At 47.8% G+C, this 27,047-nt stretch overlaps 1 protein-coding gene across 9 annotated transcripts in view; it reads left to right on the forward strand.

Annotated features, from left to right (window-relative positions):
* Nucleotides 1–233: 233 nt before the first annotated feature.
* GGTA1 (glycoprotein alpha-galactosyltransferase 1 (inactive)) overlaps nt 234–27,047 on the forward strand; it is a 57,041-nt gene continuing 30,227 nt past the window's right edge. For 2 of the 9 annotated variants that reach the window (XM_055319340.1, XM_055319332.1), the window contains exon 1: nt 552–760. Coding sequence is in view for 3 of the 9 variants with exons in the window: in XM_055319312.1 (XP_055175287.1) it covers nt 737–760; nt 7,508–7,602 (119 nt within the window). In the remaining 6 variants the exon portion in view is untranslated. Of the gene's footprint in view, nt 341–549; nt 761–1,275; nt 1,354–7,507; nt 7,603–27,047 lie in introns of those variants that run through there. The other 7 variants (XM_055319364.1, XM_055319312.1, XM_055319306.1 and 4 more) reach the window with 7 other exon arrangements.

Genomic DNA, 27,047 nt, shown 5'->3' on the forward strand with positions numbered 1-27,047 from the left:
TTTTTCTGCCTGAGTGAAAATGAAACGGACACCCCCTCCGCCTCCCCGGCGGCACACTCGCTCGCGCCCGCGCCCACGCTCACACTCACGCTCACGCCACCGCACTCGCGCGGCCGCCCCCCCGCCGCTAGCGACCCGCCCGGCTCCCGCAGCCCCGCCGCTGCCGAGCGCCCGCCCGCCGTCCCCGGGAGCGCCGCCCCGCGGCCCCACACCCCGCCCGGCACGCCCCGCGGGGCTCGCTGGGCCGGAGGCGGCGCGGCGACTGCAGGCGGCCCAGGGCGCGGCCGGGCCGGGGCCGGAGCGCGGGCCAGCCCCGAGCGCGCCCGGGTCTGCGGATCAGGTGGGTCCCGCGGGGCGGCGCCCGAGCCCCGGAGGGCTGGAGCCGGGCCGGCCGGGGGCTGCGGGCGCGGCGGGGACGGGCGGCGGGGACCGGCGGCGGGCCCCGCGCCGGCCCTCCCTGGGTCCGCCCTGCGCGGGTCCTCGCTTTTGTTCTCGTCGCTGTTTCTCTGCCCCAGCCCCGTCCCCGTCCCCGTCCCCATCCCGCCCCTGGCGCTGCCCCTGCCCCGCCTCCAGACTCGCTGGCGGGTCCGCAGGCGGGGGTCTCCCCACGCGGTCCGCGGCTGCGAGGGCGGAAGACAGGAGGCCCGGGGGTCCGCGGGTCCACTCGGTGGGACCCCCCCCCGGGATCTCGAAAGGAGTGAGGGGTCCGTTGCCTCCTGTGGGGCAGGACAGAAGGATGGCTCTCGCCCAGGACCAGACGGTAAGAGGATGCCCCTGGGAACCGGGAGCCTGGAAAGGTGAAGAGGGGGGCTCGCGAGCCCCTGGAAGTAGCCGCCCAGAGGGGAGTGGTCGGATTGCGAGGACCCAACCAAACATCGGCTTGGGGAAAGTTTCAAATATTTCTAACTTTGGCAGCAAAAGGGTCTGCCTGCTGCTCTAGGTGAAGAAGCAAAGAGGCAGGGTCCCTTCAGCTTGACAAACCACCCCATTCTTGCGCGAGAGGGACACCATCCCTCCTTGGAAATGGCAGAAAAAGAGCTAAGCAGTATGATTGCACAAACTCTTGAAAGGCATCCAAAAACAGTAAAGTGGAAAAAATTATCAGCGTTCACGGGTAGAAAGCAGGGCAAATGGAGATTTCCCAATCTTCTCGCTGGCGGGAGGGAAGGAGGAGGAGGAGGAAGGCGAGGAGGGTGTAAGCGCTCCTTCCTCCTCCCAAACACCCCCCACCCCCCACCCCCAAGGAGCGGAGACCCGGGCTGCTGCTTTTGTGGCTTTGTTTTGTCGTTTGCACGCCTTCTGGCTCCTGTTGGCTCCTGCGAAGGCCTCGTTGTCTCCTTTGCCCGAAAATAGGTATGTCTCAGGAGTCAGGATATGCCCCCAGGGAGAGCTCCGGCCTCCTGCTTCTTAGCTGGGAGACACTTGCTTAGGGGAAGCCTTAGTTTCTACAACTATGAAATGTGGATGCTGCTCTGGGTAAGAAAATGCTAGTGAGGAGGGGCCAGTGTGTGTTGCGGGGTGGGGACATGGTTATTCTGTTGTACTTCTGTGCCTCTTTGGCTACCCGAAGCAAGCACTCTATCTTGTTCCAAGTCATTGGTGGGTGTACCTTACCTGCTCTAGCAGATGAGGGGCAGGGGAAAATCTGTTATTGTTACAAGTGGCATGTACTCGACAACTATGACAATAAAGCAGTGCTGAAAAAAATCCCTAGGGCTTATCTCTTTTCCAAGAGATTTCAAACTGTCCCCCTGGGAGTCTTGCGATCCTGGCTCAGGAGCCACCGTAGTGGAGGAGGAGAGCCTCCAGGGCAGGGCTCTGACCCCTCCCTTCCTTCTTTCAGACAGGAGTTTCCTCCTAGAAGTTTTTATCTCTTTGTTGGGAAACGCCATGAGCTGTTTTTAGTAACAGATTCCTCAGATCCAGTCTCATTTGGTCATCTTCAGTGGAGAAACTGAGTCAAGATGTATGCGAAGTGATTTGTGTAAGATCTGGTGGCCAAACCTTGGCAGGAAACCCCTGCCCTGAATAATAGGCCAGGAGCCCTTTACCTGCCCATGGTGGCTCTGAGCATCTTATTTCTCCAGCTGTTAGCACCAGCTCATGAGGACCCTAACTCCAAGGCCTCAGGTCTACCTTTTTACCCTTCTGGGAGAAGAAGCCAAGAATTACACCCTTGTAGATATTTTTAAAGGACTTTTGTGGGATCTTCACATGGGAGTTGGTTTTACAGGCTGAGATAAAAAAGAATTACGTTCCCCAGGAGCTAGTCAGCCCCTATCAGCTCAGCCTGGCAGGGTGTGCAGGTCAGAGAGGCCAAGCAACTTGCTCCTGGGCACTCAGCATTTAATTCGCAGCTGGGATTGGAATGCAGCTCTGCTTGACTCTAAGGCTTGTGCTCTTCACATTATGTTATCCCTCATGATGAGGGAAAAATGGCTGATGGACAGATGTCATTCAGATGGGAGCTAGAGTGAGAAGAGAATGGCTGACAGCGGGGCAGCATTAAGTGGGAGACTGGGCATTCATGGGCGTGTGTGGATGTTCATACCATAAATGTAATTGTATTTGAAATGAGTGTATTTTCTGCCTTGTATTTTTTTCTATTTCATTGTTTTTGTAGATACTTGAAAGTTTTATTTTTCTAATTCTTAAAGTTTAATCTACATACAATAGCATCCACAGATCTTAAATGTTCGGTTCAAACACGTCTTGACAGTTGTTTATGGTTATGTAACCACTACCCAAAATGAAATGTAAATATTTGCATCAACCTAGAAAGTTCCCGTGTCCAACCAATTTTCCTTCTGTCCCTCTAGGCAACCATTTTTCTGATTTTATTACCGTTGATTAATTTTGCCTGCTCTTGGGCTTCACATAAATGGAACCGTACCGTATATCTCTGGTTTATTTCACTTGACAAAGCAGTTTTCAAGTTCACCTGTGTTGCTGCATATGAGTATATGTTCCTTTTCATGCTGAGTAGTATTCATTCTATTGTATGGGTATAGCACGGTTTGCTTATTCATTCTTTCGTTGATGAACGTTCTGGGTTATTTCTAATTTGAGCTCTTAATTCTTATAGAATTCTTTTGTGGACATTTGTTTTCTTTTCATTTTAAATTCAATCTGCCAACATACAGTATAACACCCAGTGTTCATCTCATCAAGTTATGCTTGTTTTCAAGTAGAAGTGAAACCCTTGGGTCACAGGATATATACCATTTTACCTTCCCATAGTAATGTGTGAGGCGTGTGATTATTCTGCACCCTACACAATATTTGGTGTTGTCAGTCATTTTGAATTTAGCTTTTAGTGGCTGGGTGATGGCATCTCATACTTTCTACTTTATAATGGAATTTTAAGGATTGTTGGAGAAGAGAGCATAAACAGGAGGCAGAATATGAAACAAGATGGTAGTTTGGAGGCCAGTAGTTGGAATTATGACCTTAGGAATAGGAGTTTCTGGGCTCCAGAGAGCTTTCTGCACATCACCTGAGATTTAAGAGCTAGTACTTAGACTCTACAAATTAGGTGAGTTCGTTTCTGCTTAGGGCTTTATTTATTTTTTCAAAATATTTTATTTATTTATTCATAAGAGACAGAGAGAGGGAGAGAGAGAGAGAGAGGCAGAGACACAGGCAGAGGGAGAAGCAGGCTCCATGCAGGGAGCCCGATGCAGGACTTGATCCTGGATCACGCCCTGAGCCGAAGGCAGACAGTCAACCGCTGAGCCACCCAGGCAACCCCATGCTTATGGGTTTAAACGCTACCTCCAGGACCGTTGTCTTTATCTCCAGTTCACATCTCCATTTGGGGTCTTTGATTCACATATTTAACTGCCCACCGGGCATGTCTTCTTGGACGTCTCAATGACACTACAGATTTGACAAGGCTGGAACACAACTTATGATCTCATATTGGCTTTCTGTCATGGGTCACTGGATCAATGATGGCACCACTAACTAAGAATATATAAAGAAGGACATTTAGGTCAAGGGTAGGGATAATGTATTTGGTTCCATGCTAAATTGTGTGGAGTGGTCTGGGAAGATAAGGAGAGGAAGTTGCACTGAACCGTTAGGAGATAATTGACATCTGTTGGGAGTAGTTTTGGCTGAATGGAGGGCAGGCAAGCTAGATTGCTGAGACATGAGAGAGAAGGAAGTGCAGGTGGCGAGTACAGAGGCAGCTTTTTCAAGAATTATGTTTGAAAAGACCAGAGGGAGATTGCACTACTGTTGTAGAAAGATGGTGAAGGGAAGGATTTTAGGATGGAAAAGACAAGAGAGATGGAGGCTCAGGGGAAGGACTCAGTCCAAGAGAAGGAGGGAAGGATGGGTGACAGAGCAAGGTGCTAGAGGAACAGGAAGGAATTGGGAGGTTGGCTTTGAAAGGAGGATGGATGCCTCCATTCCTGAGACTGGATGTGAGTGGATGAAAGTGAGAAAACTTGTCAACAACAGAATTCTCTGTTGACCCTAAATGTGTACAACCTTCATGATCATCACCATCTGCTCCCTTCTCATCTCGTGTAGTGTGTATCAGTTAGCTTTTTCTGCAGCTCTGCTGCATAATAAACCACCCCCAAATCTCAATTTATGACCACAAAAGTGTATTGTTCACCTAAAATGATGGCTGTAGAGCAATTGGTTATGTGGTTTTGTGGTTGAGCTCCAGGTGCCAGCCAGCCAGATCTGCTCCATGTGTCTTCTCACTGCAGGATGAAGACTGAAGGAGCTCCATCTAGCTGATATATATTATTTTCATGGTTGGAGCTGGAGGAAGAAAGGAATGATGTGATACCTTGTAAAGCCTCCACTCTGAACTGGCATGCTATCACTTCTACCTACATTCTGTTGGTCAAAGTCAGTGATGTGACCAAGCCCAAAGTCAGTGGGACAGATGAATGGATATATAAGCACATTTTGTTTTATTGTTTTTTTTTTTTTTAAGATTTTTATTCACTTGGGAGAAAGAGAGAGCGCACATAAGTTGGAGGAGGGGAAGAGGGACAAGCAGACTCCCTGCTGAGCAAGGGGCCCAATGTGGGGCTCTGTCCCAAGACCCTGACTTGGGGCTCTGTCCCCAGACTGAGATTGTGCCCTGAACTGAAGTCAGACATTTTTTATTTATTTATTTTTTATTTATACTTTTTAAACTTTATTCATGAGAGACACAGAGAGAAAGAAGCAGAAAGTCACAGGCAGAGACACAGGCAGAGGGAGATGCAGTCTCCATGCAAGGAGCCCCACTCAGGACCTGATCCCGGGACTCCAGGATTATGCTCTTGGCACAAGGCAGGCGCTAAAGCACTGAGACCCAGGGATCCCATGAAGTCCAAGACATTTAACCAACTGAGCCACCCAGGCCTCCCCCTACTTTTTAAAATTTATTTTTTTATTTTATTTTATTTTCCTTTATTTTCTTTTATTTTATTTTAAAGATTTATTTATTTATTTATGATAGATGGAGAGAGAGAGAGAGAGAGGCAGAGACACAGGAGGAGGGAGAAGCAGGCTCCATGCAGGGAGCCCGACGGGGACTCGGTCCCAGGACTCCAGGATCGCGTCCTGGGCCAAAGGCAGGCGCTAAACCGCTGAGCCACCCAGGGATCCCCTATTTATTTATTTTAGAGAAAGAGAGTGAGAGAAAGCATGTGATCGAAGGTGGGGGGACAGAAGGAGAGGGAGATAGAGAATCTAAGCAGACTACCTACTGAGCATGGAGCCTGATGCAGGGCTTAATCCCACCATGATAACCTGAACTGAAATTAAGAGTCGGATGCTTAATGGATTGAGCCACCCAAGCGCCCCATTAGGCACATTTCATTTTATTGTGCTTTGCAGATGAATTGTGTTTTTTACAAATCGAAGGTTTGTGGCAACCCTAGATCCAAAAATTCTATCTGTGCTTTTTTTTTTTTTTTAAGAGAGGGGCACAGAAAGTAGTAGCACAGGGGTGGGAGGGACAGTAGGAAAGAGAATCCCAAGCAGTCTCCATGCCCAGCTGAGAGCCCAAGGCTGGGCTTAATATCATGACCCTGAGATCATGACCTGCGCCAGTCTCAAGGGCTGTACGTCTAACCAACTGAGCCACCCAGGTGCCCCAACTGGCACCATTTTTGCAACAGCAAAATTTGCTCAGTTTGTCTCTCTGTAGCACATTTTGGTAATTCTTGCAACATTTTCATTATTTCAACGAACTCTTCTGTCATTACTTTATTAGAATTGCTGCAATCTCATGATAGAACTTTTAACGGGTGAGGAGGTACTTCTTACAGATGAGCAAAGAAAGTGGTTTCTTGAGATGGAGTCTAGTCCTGATGAAGAGGCTGTGAAGATTGTTGAAATGACAACAGAGGATTTAGAATAATCACATTAACTCTGCTGATAAAGCCAGTGGCACGGTTTGAGAGAGAAATAAAAAAACACTATTTTATTTTATTTATTTTATTTTATTTTATTTTATTTTTGAAGATTATTTATTTATTTATACACGAGAGACACACAGAGAGAGGTAAAGATATAGGCAGAGGGAGAAGCAGGTTCCCCATGGGGAGCCTGATGCAGGACTTGATCCCAGGACCCTGGGAATATGGCCTGAGCCAAAGGCAGATGCTCAACCACTGAGCCACCCAGGTGTCCCTGACTCCAATTTTAAAAGACGTTCTAATGTGGGTAACATGCTATCAAATAGCATCTCATGCTGTAGAGAAATCATTCATGAAAGGAAGATTCAGTTGATGCAGCAAAGTTTACTGTTGTCTCATTTTAAGAAATTGCCAGAGCCACCCCAACCTGCAGCAACCAGTTATCCTGATCACTAGCCATCAACATCAAGGCAAGACCCTCCTCCACCAGCAAAAAAATTCCAGCTTGCTGAAAGCTCAGATACTGGGTAGCATTTTTTTTTTTTTTAGCAATAAAGATATTTTTTTTTAGCAATAAAGAATTTTTAAATTAAGGCATATGCATTGTCTTCTTAGACATAATGCACTTAATAGACTACAGCATGGCATAAACATAACTTTTATATGCATGAAAAAAAACAAAAAATTCATTTGATTTGCTTGGTTGCAATACTTGCTTTATTGCAGTAGTCGGGAACTGAACCTGCACCACCTCGAGAGTATGTCTGTAGTTGCTTTTTAGCAGGGAGTGATAGTTAAGAACAATAATCCAATTGATCACATGTATTTGTTAATAACTCCCTGATACAAGTCTGCATTGATTTTTATCTCTCCAAACTAATCCCCATTGCACAGGCTGCTCTGGTACAGTTGCCCTCTTTTCAGGCATGGTGATGCACTTTCAAGTTGCTATGTCTTTGTACACATGGTCCTTCTATCTGAGAGCCTCCCCCTGAACCAGATCTATGGCCCAGTGCAGGCAACCCTGCCTCTTTGTCATCCTTGTACTTTGGTGTCATGGTTCTTGCTTAGTTGAGGTGCAGCCCTCTCCACCCAGACCCCTGCTGCTATGACCTCTCTGTTCTCTGCTCCAGGCTCCTGTCCTCCAGGACATCTTGTTACTGCAACCTACGCCTCACCAGCCACCGATTGGGGATTTGATCTTTACCAGGCTCCCCTCTGGCTTAGGGTAAGGCACGTGTTTCTTTACATGACATCCAAGATCCTGCACGAGCTGCTCTCTGAACAATTCTTTATTCTCGTCACTCTATCCCTTAGGATTTCTGCTCCAGCCTCTGGGAACTACTGCTAATTCCTGAAACCCTCCCCTGGTTTTATGGCTCTGGGCTTTTCCCCATGGTGCCTGCTCTGCTTGGAACACCCTTTTTACTTCCTCCCCAAATCCACCTGCAGACTCCTCCTTCATGACCCAGCTTAATCATCATCCTCTCTGTGAAACCAGTCGCCCCCTGCATCCCAGGAGTTAGTTAGGTGCTACCCCCAGCAACCCCAGGGAAACTCAACGGTGCACTGCAGAAGCCGGAGGGCACGCTGCACACCCCAATGGCTCTCTTTGCTGATCCACGCGGGTAGTTAGGTAGAGGCCGGTAGTTAGGTAGAGGCCGACTGCATTAGTTTGCATCCCTAATGACTGTCAGTCCTGAAGCAAGGCACCTCACCTCTTGGTCTGGGCTGAGAGGTATGCTCCCAGGAGCTTTTACCTTCACTCCTCAGACAGGGTGGGCAGGTAGCTTAGTTTGCAAAGCCAAAGCAATGTAGATTTGGTATGTGTACTGAAAGCAAAGAGGTCATCATTTAGTATACTTAACCCAGAATTACTTTTAAAAGTCTTCTCTTTTGAAAAAGAGGAAGTAAAAATATGCCATTTAAAACTCCAGCCAGAGAGCTGTTTTGCTCAACTTGTCCAAACCCAGTGTGGAGGCCACAGACCTCAGCTGCATGCAGTCAGACCCAGCTGAGGGAGATGCCAGGATATGGGCTCTGGCAGCCACTCTGCTAATTTTTATTGCCAAATAGAGTTTCATAAGGGATGGCAGGGTGGAGATCCAGCACTGTGTGCTCCTGTTTTTATGCACCAGGGGAAAGACTGGACCAGTGTTCACAAGTGGGCTGGGTGGTCGCCTGTGCTTCCTGTGGCTTCTCTCTCAAGCCACATGTGCTCGGCAGGTGTCAATGGCAGGAGAAGGCATGGTGCTGCTGCTTGCACCAGGTTCCAACTTGGAGAGTGAGTGATCTGAGGGGGAGGAGGAGAGTCCAGGGAGAGCATTTCTGGGAAGTGAGGGGCAGAGCGTGGTTTCCGGGAGGATGTTGTCAGGAGGGCTGAATGGTGCTGAGAGGTTGGGTGGAATGAGCCCTGGAAGCGATCAGTTGGCTATGGGTTGACAGCAAAACCCCAGGGAAAACAGAAAAATAATTATAGAATTATTATTATTAGAGTTCTCTACACTAGTTGACAGTTGGAAGAGTGAGGTCATATTTCCATCTTGCTTGAGCAACACAAATGCCCTGTGAGGTTAGCAAGTTAGGAATTATGCCCCCATTTTATATGGGGAGAAACTGAGGGATGGGGTTTTAATGTTTTGGCTAAAGCCTTTCAAGAACGAATAGCAGAATAGAGGTATGTAAGGCCAGTCCTGACTCCTAACAGTGTGGCTTGGAGACCCTGGTGGTCTGCAGGCAGGGGAAGCAAAGGTGGCTCTGAGGGTTCAGGGGTACTTGGTATAGATGCACACCCAGGCCGGGGCAGGGCTGCTACATGGTGCTGCTCAGACAGAAATCAACCAGATGGAGTGCAAGATAACCTCTGGAAGAAGCCAGGAAAGAGAGGCCAGATCTTGTGATTAGTTCTTAATGAAAGTTTTTCATTTATTTATTTATTTATTTATTTATTTATTTATTTATTTATTTATTTATTTATTTACGATAGTCATACAGAGAGAGAGAGAGAGGCAGAGACACAGGCAGAGGGAGAAGCAGGCTCCATGCACCGGGAGCCCGATGTGGGACTCGATCCCGGGTCTCCGGGATCGCACCCTGGGCCAAAGGCAGGCGCCAAACCGCTGCACCACCCAGGGATCCCCCGAAAGTTTTTTTTTTTTTAATTTTAATTTTTATTTATGATAGGCACACAGTGAGAGAGAGAGAGAGGCAGAGACACAGGCAGAGGGAGAAGCAGGCTCCATGCACCGGGAGCCCGAAGTGGGATTCGATCCCGGGTCTCCAGGATCGCGCCCTGGGCCAAAGGCAGGCGCCAAACCGCTGCGCCACCCAGGGATCCCCTTAATGAAAGTTTTTAATTCTATCCCAGGCTGTGTGCTCTTGTCTTTAGAAACCTTGCTTTAAATGCTCACTTAGAACAGGACACTGGAAAGCGTCTGGGCTGAAAGTGAGCTGATCTGGCCACTCCATGTACTGGGGCTGCCAGCGCCTCAGTTTCCTGTCAGCAAAATAGCCTGAAGCCGTGATCTAGCAAACTTCTCTCTGAGCAACTCTTGCTGTTAAACAGTAAGTCCAAACCCCCAGGAAATAAACATTCAGACTAAAAACCAAAAGGGAGAAGCAGCTATCATGGCCAGAGGGAGCCCAGTGTTTTTGGCTCCTACTTGCCAGATTGGACACCAGGGACTGTGGTTCTAGGAGATACACCTGTTCCAGAGATCCCAGAGCTTTGAAATTAGCTGGTCATTCAACATTCACTGAGCCACCACGAATTCATGCACTCATTTATCAACATGTCCAGAATCCATTGGGCAGCTGCTATGTACTCTTCTAGATACCTGGGAGGTAGCAGAGAAGGGAGACACAATCCCTGCCCACCCAGAGGATGGGGTTTGGCTTAGGAGACAGTCGTTAAAAAAACTGACTGCATAGCCATGATGGAGAAGAGCAGGGTGGGTGTCACAGGGGCCTGAATCTGTCAGGGGAGGTGGTCAGGGAGGGCTTCCTTGAGGAAGTGATCTGTAAGCTGAGCCCCACAAGAGTTAGAGGGTGAAGAGGGAAGAGTGTTTCTGGTGAGGGAAGAGGTTGTAAGAACCAAACATCCTGCTATCCCATTGGCTGTTCAGAACCCAGACAGTCTTAGTGGCTTGGAGAGCAGAGAAGGGAGCAAGCCTGGGACAGTGGGCCAACTGCCCAGAAGGATGGTGTATGGTTGGGGTTGGTAGCATCTGTGTGCAGAACAGCAGCTGCCCTCCTATCTCCTCCCTCAGGGAACCATGAGTCCGCAAGTGGCCCTCCAGCTGTCCCCAAGAGGAACTTGCTCAGCATCTATGGGGAAGGCAGAGACACTTCTCAAAATCAGGGGCAGGGCTCTTGCTTGGTTCAGTTGGCTAAATCTGTGGATATGTCTACAGTAGTCTTTTGTATAACAAATTCGGTTTTCAGATGTTAACCAGAGCTGTGCAAAGGAAAGGAAAATTAGAATTCCTATGTGCAAATTTAATTGAGTGCTCAGGAATCGATTCCTGAGCATGCAAGTGCTCAGTAAATGTTTGGGGCTGATAACTCTTGAGTGGCACCTGAGAATGTGTCCCTGTCAGAGATCGTCGGTGTAAGCCACAGATGGAGGTTCTAGCTCACAGAGGCAGAAAAGGCGTGCATTGGAAGGATTTCTTTTGTTGCTTCACAGTATGCCTGGGGTGGCTGGAAAACCAAGCTGGCCAGAAGCAGTAGGGTCTTGCCCTGGAGCTGGCTCTAGCCTCTGCTGCCTCTAGAACTGCTGGAACCTGTCATGGGCATCTGAACTCTTGTGCCACTTCTCTAGGATGTAAACCCACTAATTGGCCAGGCCTAGATGACTCTGCTGCATTCTGGGTGCACGTGGGCAGACAGGAGAGTGTCTGGCCCATCTGTTCTGGTGGCCAGAGGGGATTCCTGACACAAAACTGAGAAGCCAGAGTCCACCAGTGTTGGGGCACCCTTAGTGCCACAAGATCCTGCCACCCTAAAGAGAGTCCCAGGGCTGTAGGTGTGGGACAGAGAAGGATCCTGGAGAGCAAGCTCTCAGAGGGGCAGCCTAGCCTTGGGCAACTTTCAAACCTCTGGGCCTCAAGATTCTCAGGTGTAAAATGGACAGGTGCACAGTTCAGAAACAGACGTGCCCAGTGGCATGGTGTTATTACATGGGAGCGCCCCTCGTCATTATTATCAGTAGAAGTAACAGTAATTTCACTCAGCTGTTATCAGAACAGTTTTGTCTGCAAAGGAATGAAACCCGTGTGAAAATCTAAAAGTTAGAGGTGACCACACACATTTCTACAGATTCCCTGCAGGGGCTCCTTTAAATTTTTACGTCCCCAGGATACTTACCATAGGACTTCATTGACCAAAATTAAATAAACAAATTAATGAGCGAGTCACCATCTCACAGATTCTTGATAATAAATGCTGTTAAGGAGAGCAGTTGTTTTGCAGGGACAAACAGATCCTTTTAGAGATCCCAGGCTGGCTTCCTCACTGTGGAAGCCCTAAAAAAGGAAGAGAAAGTTCAGACCATGTGACTGGAGGCGCCCCCCCCCCCATCCCCAGGAGAGTTGGGGCCACACCACCACACCCTCTGGCCGGAAGAACACAGACTCCCTCAGACACAGAACGCCCAGGTTAGACCTTGACTCGGAAGCACGCTGGTAAATGTTTCATGACTAGCAACTCAATAATTGAAAGACCCTCCTCTTTTCCTGTGATGTTGAGAGCAGTGATAGGAACAGGGCTGACCCCACACCTGGCATCTTGTGCTGCATCTCATTGATCTGCTTTCCAGGAGGTCATCCTCTCCAGGGCCAGCCAACAAGGGCCCCGGCTACTGAATCTGGGTGCAGCCACAGGCCTTCTCTGGTGCTTGGCAGCCTGGGGCAGTAGTCAGACCCCGCATCCATCTGCTTTGGGGAAGTATCCTAGGATTTTCCGCTGTCTGTGCTACAGTTTTGTTTTCCTGCTGTGCTTGGCTGCACCTGAGCTTCTGATTTCCTTTCTCTGAGGGATGGGGCTGGATGTGGCTGGCAGGGCCAGTAGGGCTGTCTGGTGAGACAGGGAAGTGATCCAGAAACCAGAGTGATAATAAAAGAACAGCTCACACTCACTGGGCATTTACTCACTTCAGATGCTGGCTACGAGCTCTGCGGGAGCCCTGGCTTTTCGCCATCTAGAAACCCCAGTTTTGCAATTGAGGAAACTGAGTCACCACCCAGAATGAACAGATTAATGGTGTTGAGGTGTCCTGTGACTGTACCTCTGATGCCTGACTGAGAGTGGTAAAAGGTTTAGAAAGGTTTAGAAATTTCCCAGGGGCCACATGGTAAAGGAGAGATCTGGGAACCAGATACAGAAGTTGTGAGCTGGTGGAAATCTAATAGATGCCCTATCTACCTCCCCATGTTGTCTGGATGAGAACCTGAGGATGGCGTGGTTGCGGGTGGGGACGGGAGGATACTTTCTGAAGATCAGAGCCCTGAGAAGAACTCAAGTTTTTTTTTTTTTTTTTAAGATTTTAGTTACTTATTCAGGAGAGAGACACACACAGAGAGAGAGACAGAGACAGGAGACAGAGACAGGAGAAGCAGGCTCCATGCAAAGAGCCTGATGTGGGACTCCAGGATCACACCCTGAGCCAAAGGCAGACGCTCAGCTGCTTAGCCACCCAGGTGTCCCGAAGAACGCAGTTTTTGAATCAACATGCTGTCTGCCAGCTGGCAAACGAGGAGTCTTCCATCTTGTGGTGAGGCGTGTATGCCCACATGTCCAAATAGTGGTTAGTACCCCAAAGGAGAGGCATAGGGTGCTTACAAGGGAGGGTAAGAATATAACACAGAAGACTTCCCCTGGGGAGTGACATCATCATCAGAGCCTACAGGACAAGGAGGAGGGCATATGGGTGTGAGGGGGTGGGGGAAAGGCTTCCCAGGCAGAGGCAAGAGCATGTGCAAAGGGCTTGAGGCAGGAAGTGGCTCATTTTGCAGATGAGGATGCCAAAGCCCAGAGATGGAAACTTACCTAATTTAGTGCCTCAAAGAATTTCCTGTCCCCTCCCTGCCTTTTCTTTAAAATTTTTTTGGGATCCCTGGGTGGCTCAGCGGTTAAGCGTCTGCGTTCAGCGTCTGCCTTCAGCCCAGGGCGTGATCCTGGAGACCTGGAATCGAGTCCCATGTCAGGCTCTCCCTGCATGGAGCCTGCTTCTCCCTCTGCCTGTGTGTCTCTCTCTCTCTCTCTCTGTGTGTGTGTCTCTCATGAATAAATAAATAAAAATCTTAAAAAAAAAAAACAACCCACAAAACTTTTTTTAAGGGAAGATGCAAGAGGGAAACAACTAATTGAACAAAGGAGTTAGTGGCAGAGCTGGAATTATCAGGATCCTTTGTCCCTCACCCCTTTATGCCAAGGGAATTTTAGAAAACCATGTATCTGGCTATTCCCTACCTGTGTGACCTTGAAAAAGACAGAACCTCTTTAAGGCTCTATTTCTTCATCTGTGAAATGGAGCCCACCTTCTTGCTCTGAGGATTTCACATGGATCCCTGTGAAAGAGTTTTGTGCCGGCCAATGTAGGACTTAGATCTGGGGTCCATGGGGCTACTGGGCTCCTTTCCCCTGCCTTCCAAGGCCGCCCCTGAGCTGCACGTCTGAAGGATCCTCTTTCCACCCCACTGTTGTATGTAATCCGGAAACCTACCACTTAGTATTAACTACATTAACTACCTTTGGTGCCACCACCAGGACACACATGAATCTTGAGCAGGGAACTTCTGAGATAAAAAGGAAGAAGCTTGTGAGTACTTACTATGCGCCCAACATCTCAGTGACACTGTACACTTTACATTTAGCCCCCACAGTAACGCAGAGGGCCCAGGAACCAGGAAAGGTGGACACAGTTGGCTTAGGATAGAGGCCATCTGGCAGGTAGACACATCAGCTGCCCTTCCAACCAATATCCTTTAAATATCGACAGTTATTTGGTGTGAGGGGTGTTGGAGGAAATGGATTTGCACTGAACACAAATGGCAGGCCTTTTCTGGATTTGTAATTCTTTCTGCCTGAGAAAGTATTTCCAGAAGCAGGAGGGAAAGGAATTTACAGGCAAAGTCACTTTCCCAGCTGTCTGTGTGTTAATGTCCTGAAGGAAACACGGGCTGTCCCCCACTTTTCTGTAGTGTTCTTTTGTCTTCAGTTTGCATTTGAGCTTTCCCAAGCCAGCCAGCTTCTTGGGAAGCTCTTTAGGGGATTCTATTTTGGCCCTGTTTTTATTTGAAATTTATTTAAATATAGGTGAGAACAACTAGTCTTAAAGAAGGGAAGCACTCTGCCTGTCCTTTATTTTGACTCAGTGGCTTGCTGTATACTAGAGTTGGCATCCTTGGACTTGGCTCCTTTCATTAATTAAATACATAAAGTATTGCTTCCATTTACATAAAAGGCAACAATGCATTTTTGGGAAGTATCCGAGAACTGCCAGATTTATTTATTTAAATAGCTTTTTGTCCACTTTTGAAAGTAATTTATTCTCATTGTAGGATATTTGTAAATGTGGAGAAGTGGAAAGAATAAAGTGATGGTTCTGTCACAATCATATCACATGATTCACCACCACTACCACATGAATCTAGTTCTGGCCAGTATTTTTTTTTTTTTTATTGTTGTGAAATATATATAACAAAATTTACCATTATAACACTTTTTGGGTGTACCATTCAGTAGCATTAAATACATTTACATCATTGTGCAAGCATCACTTCCACCCATCTCTGGAGCATTTCCATCCTCCCAAATGGAAACTCAATACCTGTCAGGCAGTAACTGCCCGTTCCCTCTGTGCCCCAGTTCCTGACAACCACCACTCTACTTTCTGTCTCCAAGAATTCAGCTACTCTAGGCACCTCATCTTTTTTTTTTTTTTTGTATATTTTTTTTTATTGGAGTTTGATTTGCCAACATATAGTATAACACCCAGTGCTCATCTCGTCAAGTCCCCCCTTCGTAGGCACCTCATCTAAGTAGCATTGTCCAGTCTTTGTCCTTCAGTGTCTGGCTTATCTCACCGGGCATAATGTTTTTAAGATTTTTAAAACAGATTTTATTTATTTATTCATGAGAGACTCACAGAAAGAGAGGCAGAGACATAGGCAGAGAGAGAAGCAGGCTCCATGCAGGGAGTCCGATGTGGGACTTGATCCCGGGTCTCCAGGATCACGGCCTGACCCAAAGGCAGACACTCAACCGCTGAGCCACCCAGGCATCCCAAATGTTTTAAAGATTTATCTCTGTTGAAGCAGGTGTCACAACCCCCTTCATTTTCAAGGTTGAATAATATATCATTGTGTGTATATACCACACTTAATGTCTATCCATTCATTCATCAATGGACACTTGAGCTGTTCCCGCTTTGCTGGCTATTGTAAATAATGCTGCTTAGACATTGGTGCACAAATACCTCTTCAAGTCCCTGTTTACAGTTATTTTGGATATACACCCAGAAGTGGGATTGCTGGATCATACGACAATTTGATGTTTGATTTTTTTGAGGACCCACCATACCTGTCCAGTAGTTTTGATGTATTAGATCCAGAGTTGAGATTGTAGTCTGTGCGCAGTGTGGTATCTGGCTTTCTCATTTAATTTCCTAGTTTATTAACTATTCTTCAAAAACATTGTTTTTTTTTTTAAGGTCGTGTATCACTCCATCTAATTACTGTCCACATTTTCCCCTTCCACTCATTGATTACTGCTCTGCAGCAAAATATTTAAATTATGATGGTAAAATAAATAAGTCTGGTGAGCAGGCTCATGCTGTGTCCATACTTGTTTGAGGAATACTCAACAAAAGTAGGTTGTTGCCTTTAAGGAATTAAAAAATTTCTATTTCGGGATTCTTGGATGATCATGCAATTCAGTGTTTTTTTTTTTTAAAGATTTATTTATTCATTCATTCAGAGAGAGAGAGATAGGCAGAGAGAGAAGCAGGCTCCATGCAGGGAGCCCGACGTGGGACTCGATCCCGGGTCTCCAGGATCACTCCCTGAGCCGCAGGCGGCGCCAAACCACTGTGCCACCGGGGCTGCCCAATTCAGTGGTTTTGAAAGTACTTATAGCCAAGAAACCTTTACTACAAACAAAATAGCACATGGAAGCCTAGTATATGATAGCAGATAGATAAAAAGAGAAGATGATCAAAGGGAGTGTGGATGGGGGCTTATAGTCCTGCTCTCAAGGTCTCCTCATCTCTGCTCTGTGGTTCCTGAGGGACTTCGGGAGATTCTAAGGTTTTCTAGAACACAGTTTGGAAATCACCAGGGTGACCCAGTGCCTTTTTTTTTTTTTTTTTTTTTTTTTTAAGATTTTACTTATTTGTCAGAAAGAGCAGCAGCAGGTAGAGGGAGAAGCAGACTCCTTGCTGAGCTGGATATGGGACTCGATCTCAGGACCTGGGGATCATGGCCTGAGCCGAAGGCAGATGCTTAACTGTCTGAGCCACCTGGGCATCTGCCAGTGTGTTTATTTTAAAGAAGAGAAGACATTTTGAGAGAGGAAGGGACTTGTCTGAGGTTAAGTTCGTTTTTGTACTCATTCATTAACTTTTTTTTCCCAACACATAGCACTTACTGCCTGCATGTTGGAATCACTTAGGGAGCTTGTTAAAAATACAGGTTCCAGGGACTCTTCTGGACTCCAAAGCAGTAGATGTGGGGAGAGACCAGGACTGGACTCCTTGCTCCACAGTCCACACTGGGTTCAGTGGGGTGCCCCCATTCTATCCCTCTGCATTTGCAAATGCTTGTCCTTCAACTCGAGAGCACTCTTCCCCACCCACTCACCGTTTGAAGCCAGGTTCAAATGTAGCCCCTTCCTCTTTGAAACCTGGCCACACAGCCCTCTGCAGGATGGCGTCCTCCTTCCTCTGTGGCCCCAGAACAGAACACAGTGCTTCCATCTCCACTTGCACTGACTGCTTTCTTCTGTAGGGAAGGCCTACAGAGGAAAGGCTTGGCTCCCCTACTAGAATATAAGCTCCTTAGGGAGCCTGTATAATTTTTCCATTCCCTATAGCTCTAGGTGTGTGTGTGGGGGTGATTCTTGATTGAGCCGTTGAATCTGGTACACACCCCATATTTGGAGGATAAAAAATTAGGTAGTCAGCAACTTATGGAAGGTCATATAGCCCACGGGAGTGGTGCCAAGAGTGGCACTGGGTGTCCTGAGGTTCAGCCCGCAGCACTGGCCAGCTGCCAAGGAGGACAGCTATCTGGTCTGGGCAGGGAGCACTGGCCCCAGCTGCCTTAACCCTAAGTCTGGTAATTTTCTAAAATTTTCTGAAACCTGGAGAGCTCTACCTGGTTGGTGATTCAGTGTGTCTGTTTAGATGCCTGAAATTTACTTTTTAAAAGTTCAGCATATATAGGATAGGCTGTCGTGTTAGTGTTACTTATTTAGACTGAGCCAGTGCACAGATGCTAAGAAAGCAAGTCTAGTGGGGGATGGCCAGTTAGTCTGCCCTCAGGGATCCTTAGCTGGGGCTGGGGATCAGCCCACATTATATCCAGAGGCAGCTGCTACAAACCCTCCTGTTATTCCAATTTGTGATCCACAACTCAGATGCTTTCCTAATGAGCACACTGGACACACTGGACTTTAAAAATTATTTAATTGGGGAAACAAGTGACTTGTTTTTTATGAGGAATGTTATATGTGGGCTCATACTGCTGAAATCACAGTATTTATGATACTTATGTGTTTATGATGGACGGATGGGTTAAAGTAGCTAGTATTCATTCCCAGCCCTCGCATGAAGATGGTATAGGGTCCCTTGCCCTGCTTACCCTCTGCCAGCCAGAAGCTCTGGGTTCTGTGGGATTGAAGGGGGACAGAATCAGACCTCTGGAATCTTGGCACCTGCCTCCACTGTGAACTCCTTTGGCACCCGGAAGGGCCCATAGATCCTTCTGAGAGTGTTTTAAAATATAAAAAATAGGGGCACCTGGATGGCTCAGTGGTTGAGCATCTGCCTTCGACTCAGGTTGTGAACCTGGGGTCCTGGGATCTAGTCCCACATTGGACTCCATGCAGGGAGCCTGCTTCTCCCTCTGCCTATGTCTCTGCGTCTCTCTGTCTTTTTCATGAATAAGTAAAATATTACAAAAATACATAAAATACGAAATAAATGAGATTATAGAAAAAATGACTCCAATTGAACTATAGTTATTAAAATAGTAATATCAGGGGTTGAATTTCAACTCACCCAAATGGAAATGTTTCCGCATCTGCAAAATGGGGGTGATTACAGAACGAGTTTCACAGAGTTTAGTGAGAATTGATTAATGAGTGTAAAGTGCTTAGAACACAGCCTGGCATGCTGTGCGTTCATAAAAAGTAACATTTGCTGCTGCTACTCCTATTATTAATTTTTATATAAAATACTGGTGCCTGCTCTTCAGGAATTCACTATCTGCATTGGGAGACTATGTACATATGAGATAATAGTTAAAAGGAGAAGTTAAGGTGTAGAAGAAAAGTCTGATAAAGGGCCAAGGGTTGCTCGGAGGGAGTGCCATGGCTTCTGGCTGAAAGAGTACCAGGTAGCGGCCAAGCTTTTGGGCTGGCCAGGCTCCGATAGTTCTGGCTCTGACCCTTAACTGTCGGAGCTGGGCAAGCGATATCCTGTCTCTGAGTCCCGATTTCCTTCTCTGTAAAGTGGGGTAACAGCAGAATCTCCTGTTTTGGGTGCTGTGAGCTCCACCTACCTCCTCGCTTCATCTGGCCAATTGGTTAAATCACATGACCTTTATGGCTTGAAGCAAAACCCCCTTCTCATCTTTCTGGCCCCCCGTCTGGCCCGTTAGTCCCGAGGTTCAGTGAATCTGACCCATTTCCATCTCTGTCACTGTCTCTGGGCTGATGAATGGAACTGTGTGGCTGGCTCAGTTTAACCCCAGGAAGCTTCCGGTGTTGTTCGGCCACCCTGAGTTTTTATCCTGGTCAGTGTTTCTCCACGCCTTGTCCCTGGCATCTCCTGCTAACCTGGGGGGGGGGGGGCTCTCAGAGTGCACTCTTACTTGCTCCTATCAGGTGATCTCGCTTCTTACTTCATAGGAAAGAACGTCTGTAGACAACCACACACTCAACTTCCTTCTCGTTCTTTTGAGATGTAGCTGAATGTTCACCCGTCTTTGGGACTTAAGGAGAAAATTTCTCCAGGACATCAGAGATGTGTTCTTGCCTCCATTCTACTTACCTCTGTTCATGCAAGACTCTTGGTGATGAGAAGGGTGATGGTGGATGGGGAAGAGGGTAGACGAATCCCTAGAGAATCTCCTACTCTGTGTGAGGTGGGCAGCGTATCAAGATGGAGTAGGTTACCTCGCAGCAACAAACAGCCCCTAGATGCTAGGGTCCAAACCCATAAAGATTTATTTTCTATTCTAATTAATATGCACATCCTGGTTCAACTGCTGGCTGTGGCCCTCACTCAAGGAGCCAGGCTGCTAGAACTTACCTTCTGGAATGTACTCCAGGGCACTGAGAAAAGAGAGTCCCAGGGGGTCTTCCCCTAGCAGTTGAGTAGCTCACTCTTGTTTTGGACAGACTAGTCTAGTCACTAGTCCTCCACCACCAAGGGGACCAGGAGATGAAATCCTACAGTGAGAATGGGGAGAGCTAGAACTAGTTGATGGAATATAACTCCATGGGATATATTTTCTGCTGTGCTAGCTAAGGTGAGCAGCCTGGGTCATGCAGATAGAGCAGCCTGTGGGCTTTCCTTTGTGAATGCTAGGAAGCCACACCCAGAGAAAAAACCCCAAAGTCACTTCTCAGTCCCAGGCGCTAAGCAGAACAGAGAAACACATACCTTGGCATCTCGGGGGTGAACAGAAGCAGAAGCTTGGTGAAGAACGTGGCTGTGAAGAGGGCAGGTGAAACCTCCCAAGAGCTAGAGGCCCTAAGCTTGTGGCCAAGGCAAAGACAACAGGGTTGAATTGGGGCTTTCATGTTAGGTTTTTCTTAACAGACTCATGTGATGTGTCCTTAGTGGAGCTTGTGTTAAGTGTTTTTGCTCCATTTCTGATGTTTTGTTGTTGTTTTTTTTTAATATTCTATTTATTCATGAAAGACAGAGACACACAGAGAGAGACAGAGAGAAGCAGACATGGGAGAGGGAGATGCAGGCTCCCTATAGGGAGCCCATGCAGGACTCGATCCTGGGACCCAGGATCACGTCCTGAGCCAAAGGCAGACACTCAACCGCTGAGCCACCCAGGCATCCCAGCTCATTTCTGAGCTGTTTTATGTTTATGCTTGAGTGAGGATGTTTTTTCTGAGTTGGAGACCTCTCTTAGCTTCAGCCCATCCATGCTCACCTTTTCCCAGTGACACTTCTGTGCCCACGTCAGAAAGCTTGCCATGGCATCCCCAAATCATTCAAGAACAGTGTCAGGGGAAGCAAAAGACAGTGATGTGGCCATCCCTGACAGAGGCTTCTGGAATTTTCTTGGCCATAAATAAGGAAACTTGGGAAGAGGACCGTTGGCTGCAGCCTCCAGCCCCTCCCTGAGCTCTTTGACTTCCTTGTGCTGTGGTTAAGAGGCATCCTGTTTGGAGAGTTGCCAGACACCTGGGCAGCAGCCGTGGTCTCCTCATATTATTGTCAGGTGGCCCTGGATCAGTCGTTTTCATTCCTTAGGGCCTTAGTGTTCTCATGTACAAAATGAAGTAGCTCAGAAGATGGGGGGCATGCTTGAGAGTAGAGTGAATTTGGGTAGTAAGGATATTCCTACAGCCACATGGGCAAGTGGCATGTGAGATTGCTGTCTGATTCCTCCAGAAATCCGGGGAGCTCACAGTAAGGGAGTGACTGAATGTTGGGGGGCTCCTTTGTTTTTTCTGTCTCATGACATTCACGTCAATCACAGGATGCATTTGGTGACATGATAGTTGGGATTCTGGACTCAGCTTTTCATCAGAGTTACATGAGAGAGAGAGGCTGGCCATCTTGGCTAATCCTTGTAGATCTAGTGGGCTGAGCAGTGCCTGGCACCAATATTGGTGCTAATATTGACACTAAGTCAGTACATATTTAATGAATGAATAAGCAAGTGAATACATAATTCCCTTTAACATTGAGTGAATCGGTGACTTTCAGACTTCCTATGGGGCAGAAACAGGCTGGAGAAATTCTTGGCTCAATCCAAACACAGCTTCTTGTCCAAATTGAGTCACCCTGTGCAAGTCACCAGATTCCTCTGCTGGTGGACAGAGTAGCACTCACCCTGCCTCACAGGCTAGGGAGGCTCCAGCAGATGGAAGATATGAAAATGCCTCATCCAAAGGAAGGACTGGTTGTTTTTAGGACCCTGGTGGACATGGTGGACTCCTGGAGAACACAGAACGGGTGATCCCAGAGCCTGTGAGATGGAGAGTTCTAGAATAATCAGGATTGTTTTTAGGACCCTTTAGGACATGGTGGACTCATGGAGAACACAGAACGGGTGATCCCAGAGCCTGTGAGATGGAGAGTTCTAGAATAATCAGGATTAGGAATTATGTAACTGACATTGGGTACTTTTTCCAACATCAGGCCCTGTGCCAAGCATCTCCTCCACCATGGTTGAAGAGAAAGGCATTGTTACTCTCATTTTACAGAGTAGAAAGACCAAGTCTCAGAAAGCTCATGTGATTTGCTCAAGGTCACACATTTAGTCAATGCCTGTCTCACTCCAATGCTTGCTTTAACCTCTGTGCCATGCTGCCTCCTGCCACTATGATTAGGTGGAAACTGTACTTGTCTCTTAGACATCAGTGAAGATAATGCCAGTTCCTTTTTCCTAAGTACTTGCAAGGGACTGGAAGCATTACAGATACTATTGTTCATCCTTTTAATAGCTCAAGGAGTAAGGAATTATTATCTTTACAGATAGGTAAACTGAGGCTCATAGAGTGTGGAGTGCCTTCTCTAGGGTCAAAACAGCAAGTAAGTGGATGGGACTGGGATATGAATCCAGGCCTGCCTCATTCCAAGAACAGGAGAAGAAAAAGCCATCTCCATTGCTATCTCAATTAAGAGTTGTTGTGCTTTTTTAGCTTATGGCTAGGATTCCTAGAACCTCGTCTGTAGAGATTAGGTTTTGAAAGTCTCAAGTCAATTTATTACAGGAGACCTAGGAAAACCTAGTTGGGGTGGGGGTGGAGTGGGGAGAGAAACAAGATTTGTTTCTTCAGGATTTTGCAGTGAATTCTTAGTTTTTGAATACCTCCTAGCCTGCAAAGAGGAAGCAGCTGAGGCACCAAGCAGGACAGGTGGAGGGCAGGGGTGGAGCAGATACCCATCTGGAGGAGTTGGGCTTGTACCACCTCTGAGCAGCTCTAGGCAAGACTCTGCACCCTGGAGAGGGGGATCCTAAGGGACCAGCAGGTGGTGGCACAAGCCTTAGATTCTAGCTGGAAGGGATCTTGAAGAGGACTTCACTGAACTCTATTTTGTTGAACCATTTTTACATAGAGTGACCCTAGGATTTATCGTCCAGACCGGCACACCTTTGAAAGTGAAAGGGGGCACAGGAACATTAACCTATTAACTGCCTCACAACAGATGTAAACCAGAACTGCCCTAGGTCTAGCAGTCAGTATGTCCACCTGAGTTTACAGACCTTTCTCACCAACACCAGGCAAAGGCTTGTAGAAAGGCAAAGCACAAGTAACAATAATAGGAGGATGGTATGAAAGAAGCAAAGGAACAGGAGACTGACCCTGTAGTTAGAGGGAAGTGCTGACTTCTGCCAAGGGACCCTTGCTCAGGCCAGCCTGGGTAGCCTGATAGCTATAGCTGACCTCTCTAAACAGCATTTGGCGTTTTGAGGGGCACGTGTCCCTCTCACCGGACTTGGACTTGAAAAGTGCATTCTTTGCATTCCTTCTGTCCCCACCCCATCCTGATGCAGTCCCAGGTCCTGAGGAAATGCCCTCCAAATATGTATTGCTGGAATAAATGCTGGTGGGCACAGCCTTCCTGAAGTGTGGCAAGGAAGATGGGGTTTTGCTTTAAGGGGAAGGAGTAGGGGGTCTTGTCTCTGAGGAACTGTCAGGTTGGGTGGGGAAGGCATGTCTACATGGACAGGTAGAGCTTATCGGCTGTGTGATCTTGTCTGTGTAACTGACTCTCTGAGCATCGGTTCCCTGTCTGGGAAATGAAGAGTATTGTCATTGATTTGTAGTAAGGTTCCAATTAAATTGTGTATGTAAATGAATGATAGCCTTTATTGTTATTAATGATGTTCTAGGAAGCAGAAGTCCGTTCTATACTGAAAAGGTGTGCCTTAAACAATCAGGAAAGTCTAGAGATGGGGCTCCTCGGTGGCTCAGTTGGTTAAGCATCTGCCTTTGGCTAGATCACGAACCCAGGGTCCTGGGATTGAGCCCTGCATCTGGCTCCCTGCTCAGCAGGGATCCCACTTCTCCCTCTCCCCCTGCCCTTTCCCTTGCTCATGCTCTCTCTCAAATAAGTAAAATCTTTTAAAAAAGGAGAAAGTTCTAGAGATGAAACAGTTCTCCATCTCTAGAACCCTTCAAGCAGAGGCTGTCTGGCATGGATGCTGTAAATGGGGAACACCTTTGGAAAGGAGGCTGGCTATCGAGATGCTGGGAGAGTTGACAGGTTGCCAGTGGCATGAAAGCCAAGGGACTTGAACTTCTGCGAATGAGAGTGACTTGTTTACTGCTCTCGTGTCATCTGGCAGACGTTGGCCAGCCAAGGGAACACACAAGGGTGACAAGACTGGGCCTGGCAGTGGGCCCTGCGAGAGACAGGCTCTGCCTCTGAGAGGAAGAACAGCCTGGAAACCTTCCTTTCTCTCCACATGTAATGTTCTCTTGCTGGTTCCAGGACTTCCCACTGTGACTGCATAGAACTTGCCTCTCAGTGGTTCTGATCTCAGCCAGATAAAGCCTTGGGTGAGGCATACCTGCTGGCTCTGACCCCCTCCCCAGCATGCTCTTCCTCCATCCAAAGGCTGGGACCTCCCCTTCTGTCTCTGGTCTTGGGACCCCCATTGTGGCCTAGGGTCTGAAAGCACCAGCTGCTCTTCTACAGGGGTCTGCAGTCAGAGTCTGTGGCTGGGCTTGAGGGGTACCGTTGACCCCTCAAGCTGGGATGCAGTGCAGAGTAGGAGATGCTAGATCAAGCTTTTCATCCGCCAGGAGGTGGGGAGTTGGAGGGACAAGGTGGGTAGTGTGGAAAACAACCCCACACATGCAGGGATTTGCCTGAAGTCAGATGCAGAGCCAGGAACAGAACCTCTGTCTGCTGCCACACCTCCATGCCTGGCACTCCTTGGGATTCTCAAGATACCAGCAACCTTGCCCAGAAACATGTTTGTGGCCTTCTCTTCTGTTCCAGAGGCCAGAGGGCACAGAGGTGGTCAGAGGAGAGCATGGCCCCCAACTGGGACTCCAAATGGCCTCACTGGATTCAGCAAGCAGCCCTCACATTGCTGTATTGGCACTGGATCTTTTCCGGCTTTCACTATTCCTTTTGTTCCTGGCTCCCTGCTGCCTCTTAGAGGTGCCCCACTGGTTTCAGGGCGGTGCCTGTTAGGGATGCCTTGCTTTGACTTCTATGCTTCCTTCCTCTGCTTCAGCACCCAGCAGACCTGCCTGCTCTTGCCTGCCTGCTGGCAACTCCTAAATGGGACTCCTCCCGGCCTCACTCTCTCTAGGATGCCGCTGCTGAGCTGGCTCTAGCAGGTTCTTTAAACTCGGTGCATCTAGGACAGAGCTCACCAGCTCCCCCCACTCCTGGCCCTTACATTGATTCTTTAGTATCAGCAATACTATTTCACTCCCCTCCTTCACCCAGAAACCTGGGCACCAGCCCAGAGCAGAGCTTGCAAGCATTGGTGAGCGTCTGCTTCACTGGACTCCTTGTGCACTCATCCTGAGCCCACACTGGACACCCCAGGGTTCACACCTAGAGCAGCATGGACTACACTCATCTTTGCCTTGTTCACTTTGTCCCACTGCTCACTTCTACTGTTGCTCTTAACTTTGCCATCCGTGTTTTAAATAGTTAACATTTATTGAATGTGTAGTTGCCACACATTGTTCTAGACATGTGTTGTAACCTATGAAGATGCACGGAACATCAGTAGATGTAATAAGCATGTTCACTTTAGTACAAAATGTACAAAACAGATAGGGTACAAAACAACTCTATCTGCCCCTAGAGTTGACATTCTGGTAGAAGAAGAAAGATATTTCAAAGATAAATAAGGGGGCGCCCGGGTGGCTCAGTCGGTTAAGCATCTGCCTTCAGTTAAGCATCTGCCTTTAGCTCAGGTCATAATCCCAGGCTCCCTGCTCAGTGGGGAGTCTGCTTCTCCCTCTCCCTCTGCAGCAGTGCCTGCTTGTGCTCCCTCTCTCTCTCTCTGTCAAACAAATTCTTTAAAAAAAGGGGGGGGGGGCAGCCCCGGTGGCCCAGTGGTTTAGCACCGCCTTCGGCCTAGGGTGTAATCCTGGACACCCAGGATCGAGTCCCATGTCGGGTTCCCTCCGTGGAGCCTGCTTCTCCCTCTGCCTGTGTCTCTGCCAATCTCTCTCTCTCTGTCATGAATAAATAAATAAAAAATCTTAAAAAAAAAAGATAAATAAGGAACCTACAAAAAGAAAGTCATTTTAAATCTGAGAATTTCTCCCCATTGAGGTGACACTTAAGCAAAGTTGAAGGAGAATGTACTTCATGTACCCCAATTCATTCTATCATTCTCAAGCAACAATGTCTTTTGTGACTACCCTCAACACATTTACGATGAAACAAATATTGACAACCCGCAAACATTTTGTCTGTAGGGTTCTTTGTCAAGAACACTTAATCCTCACACCTCTGCAGAAGTAATCAGGGTGGGATATTGACCTGCATTTTTCCCAGCCAGAAGTGGTCTTGGGTACCAAGGCAGCAGGGCTTCCCACACCTGGGCTTCAGCCACCTTGGCCATGACTCTGAGGCCCTGCAATCCTTTGCCTTGAGGTGTGACTTGTGGACAGCTGCTGAATACTGGCTGCCAGCTCATAGATCCATGGGCTGCCAGGATTGGAAGGGCTCTAGTGACCACAAATGATGAGATTAGGCAGCCTGGCCAGGCCAGGTGTCAAGCTCTTACCTTCCAGGTAGAAGAGGAAGTCTACCTCCTTCGATCAGCACAGCTACATGACCCGAGGTTCATTTGCTAGGTTCTCTGCCTCTCAACTAAGGAATGACCACAGGTATGTGCTCCTTTGCTTTGAGAGTCTAAGCATGACAGTGCTGTCAGGGATAGAGGAAAATCATGTCAGATCCTTAGGTGAATTGTCTGCTTTCCAGGTTTGCATACTGTGTCCAGCTGTGGTTAACCAGGCTGGAGCCTGGAGCCTATCACTCAACTGGCCTGTAGATGGTCCCCTGGAAGCAGTTAGGGAAGAAAGAGCAGCATTAGACTCACCAGCCGGCGACCTTGAGCAAATAAATCACTGAGGCTCCCAGAGCCTCCCTCTGTTCTGACCACTTTGTAGGTGATCCCGAGGATCACCAAGAGAGGCTGTTATGTAAATTGTAACGTGGGAGACCCCTGTGACCTGTGAGAGGTGCTTGCTTGGGAAAAGGACCAGTTT

This window comes from Nyctereutes procyonoides, unplaced genomic scaffold (genome assembly GCF_905146905.1).
Source record: "Nyctereutes procyonoides isolate TBG_1078 unplaced genomic scaffold, NYPRO_anot_genome, whole genome shotgun sequence".
Classification (NCBI taxonomy): domain Eukaryota; kingdom Metazoa; phylum Chordata; class Mammalia; order Carnivora; family Canidae; genus Nyctereutes; species Nyctereutes procyonoides.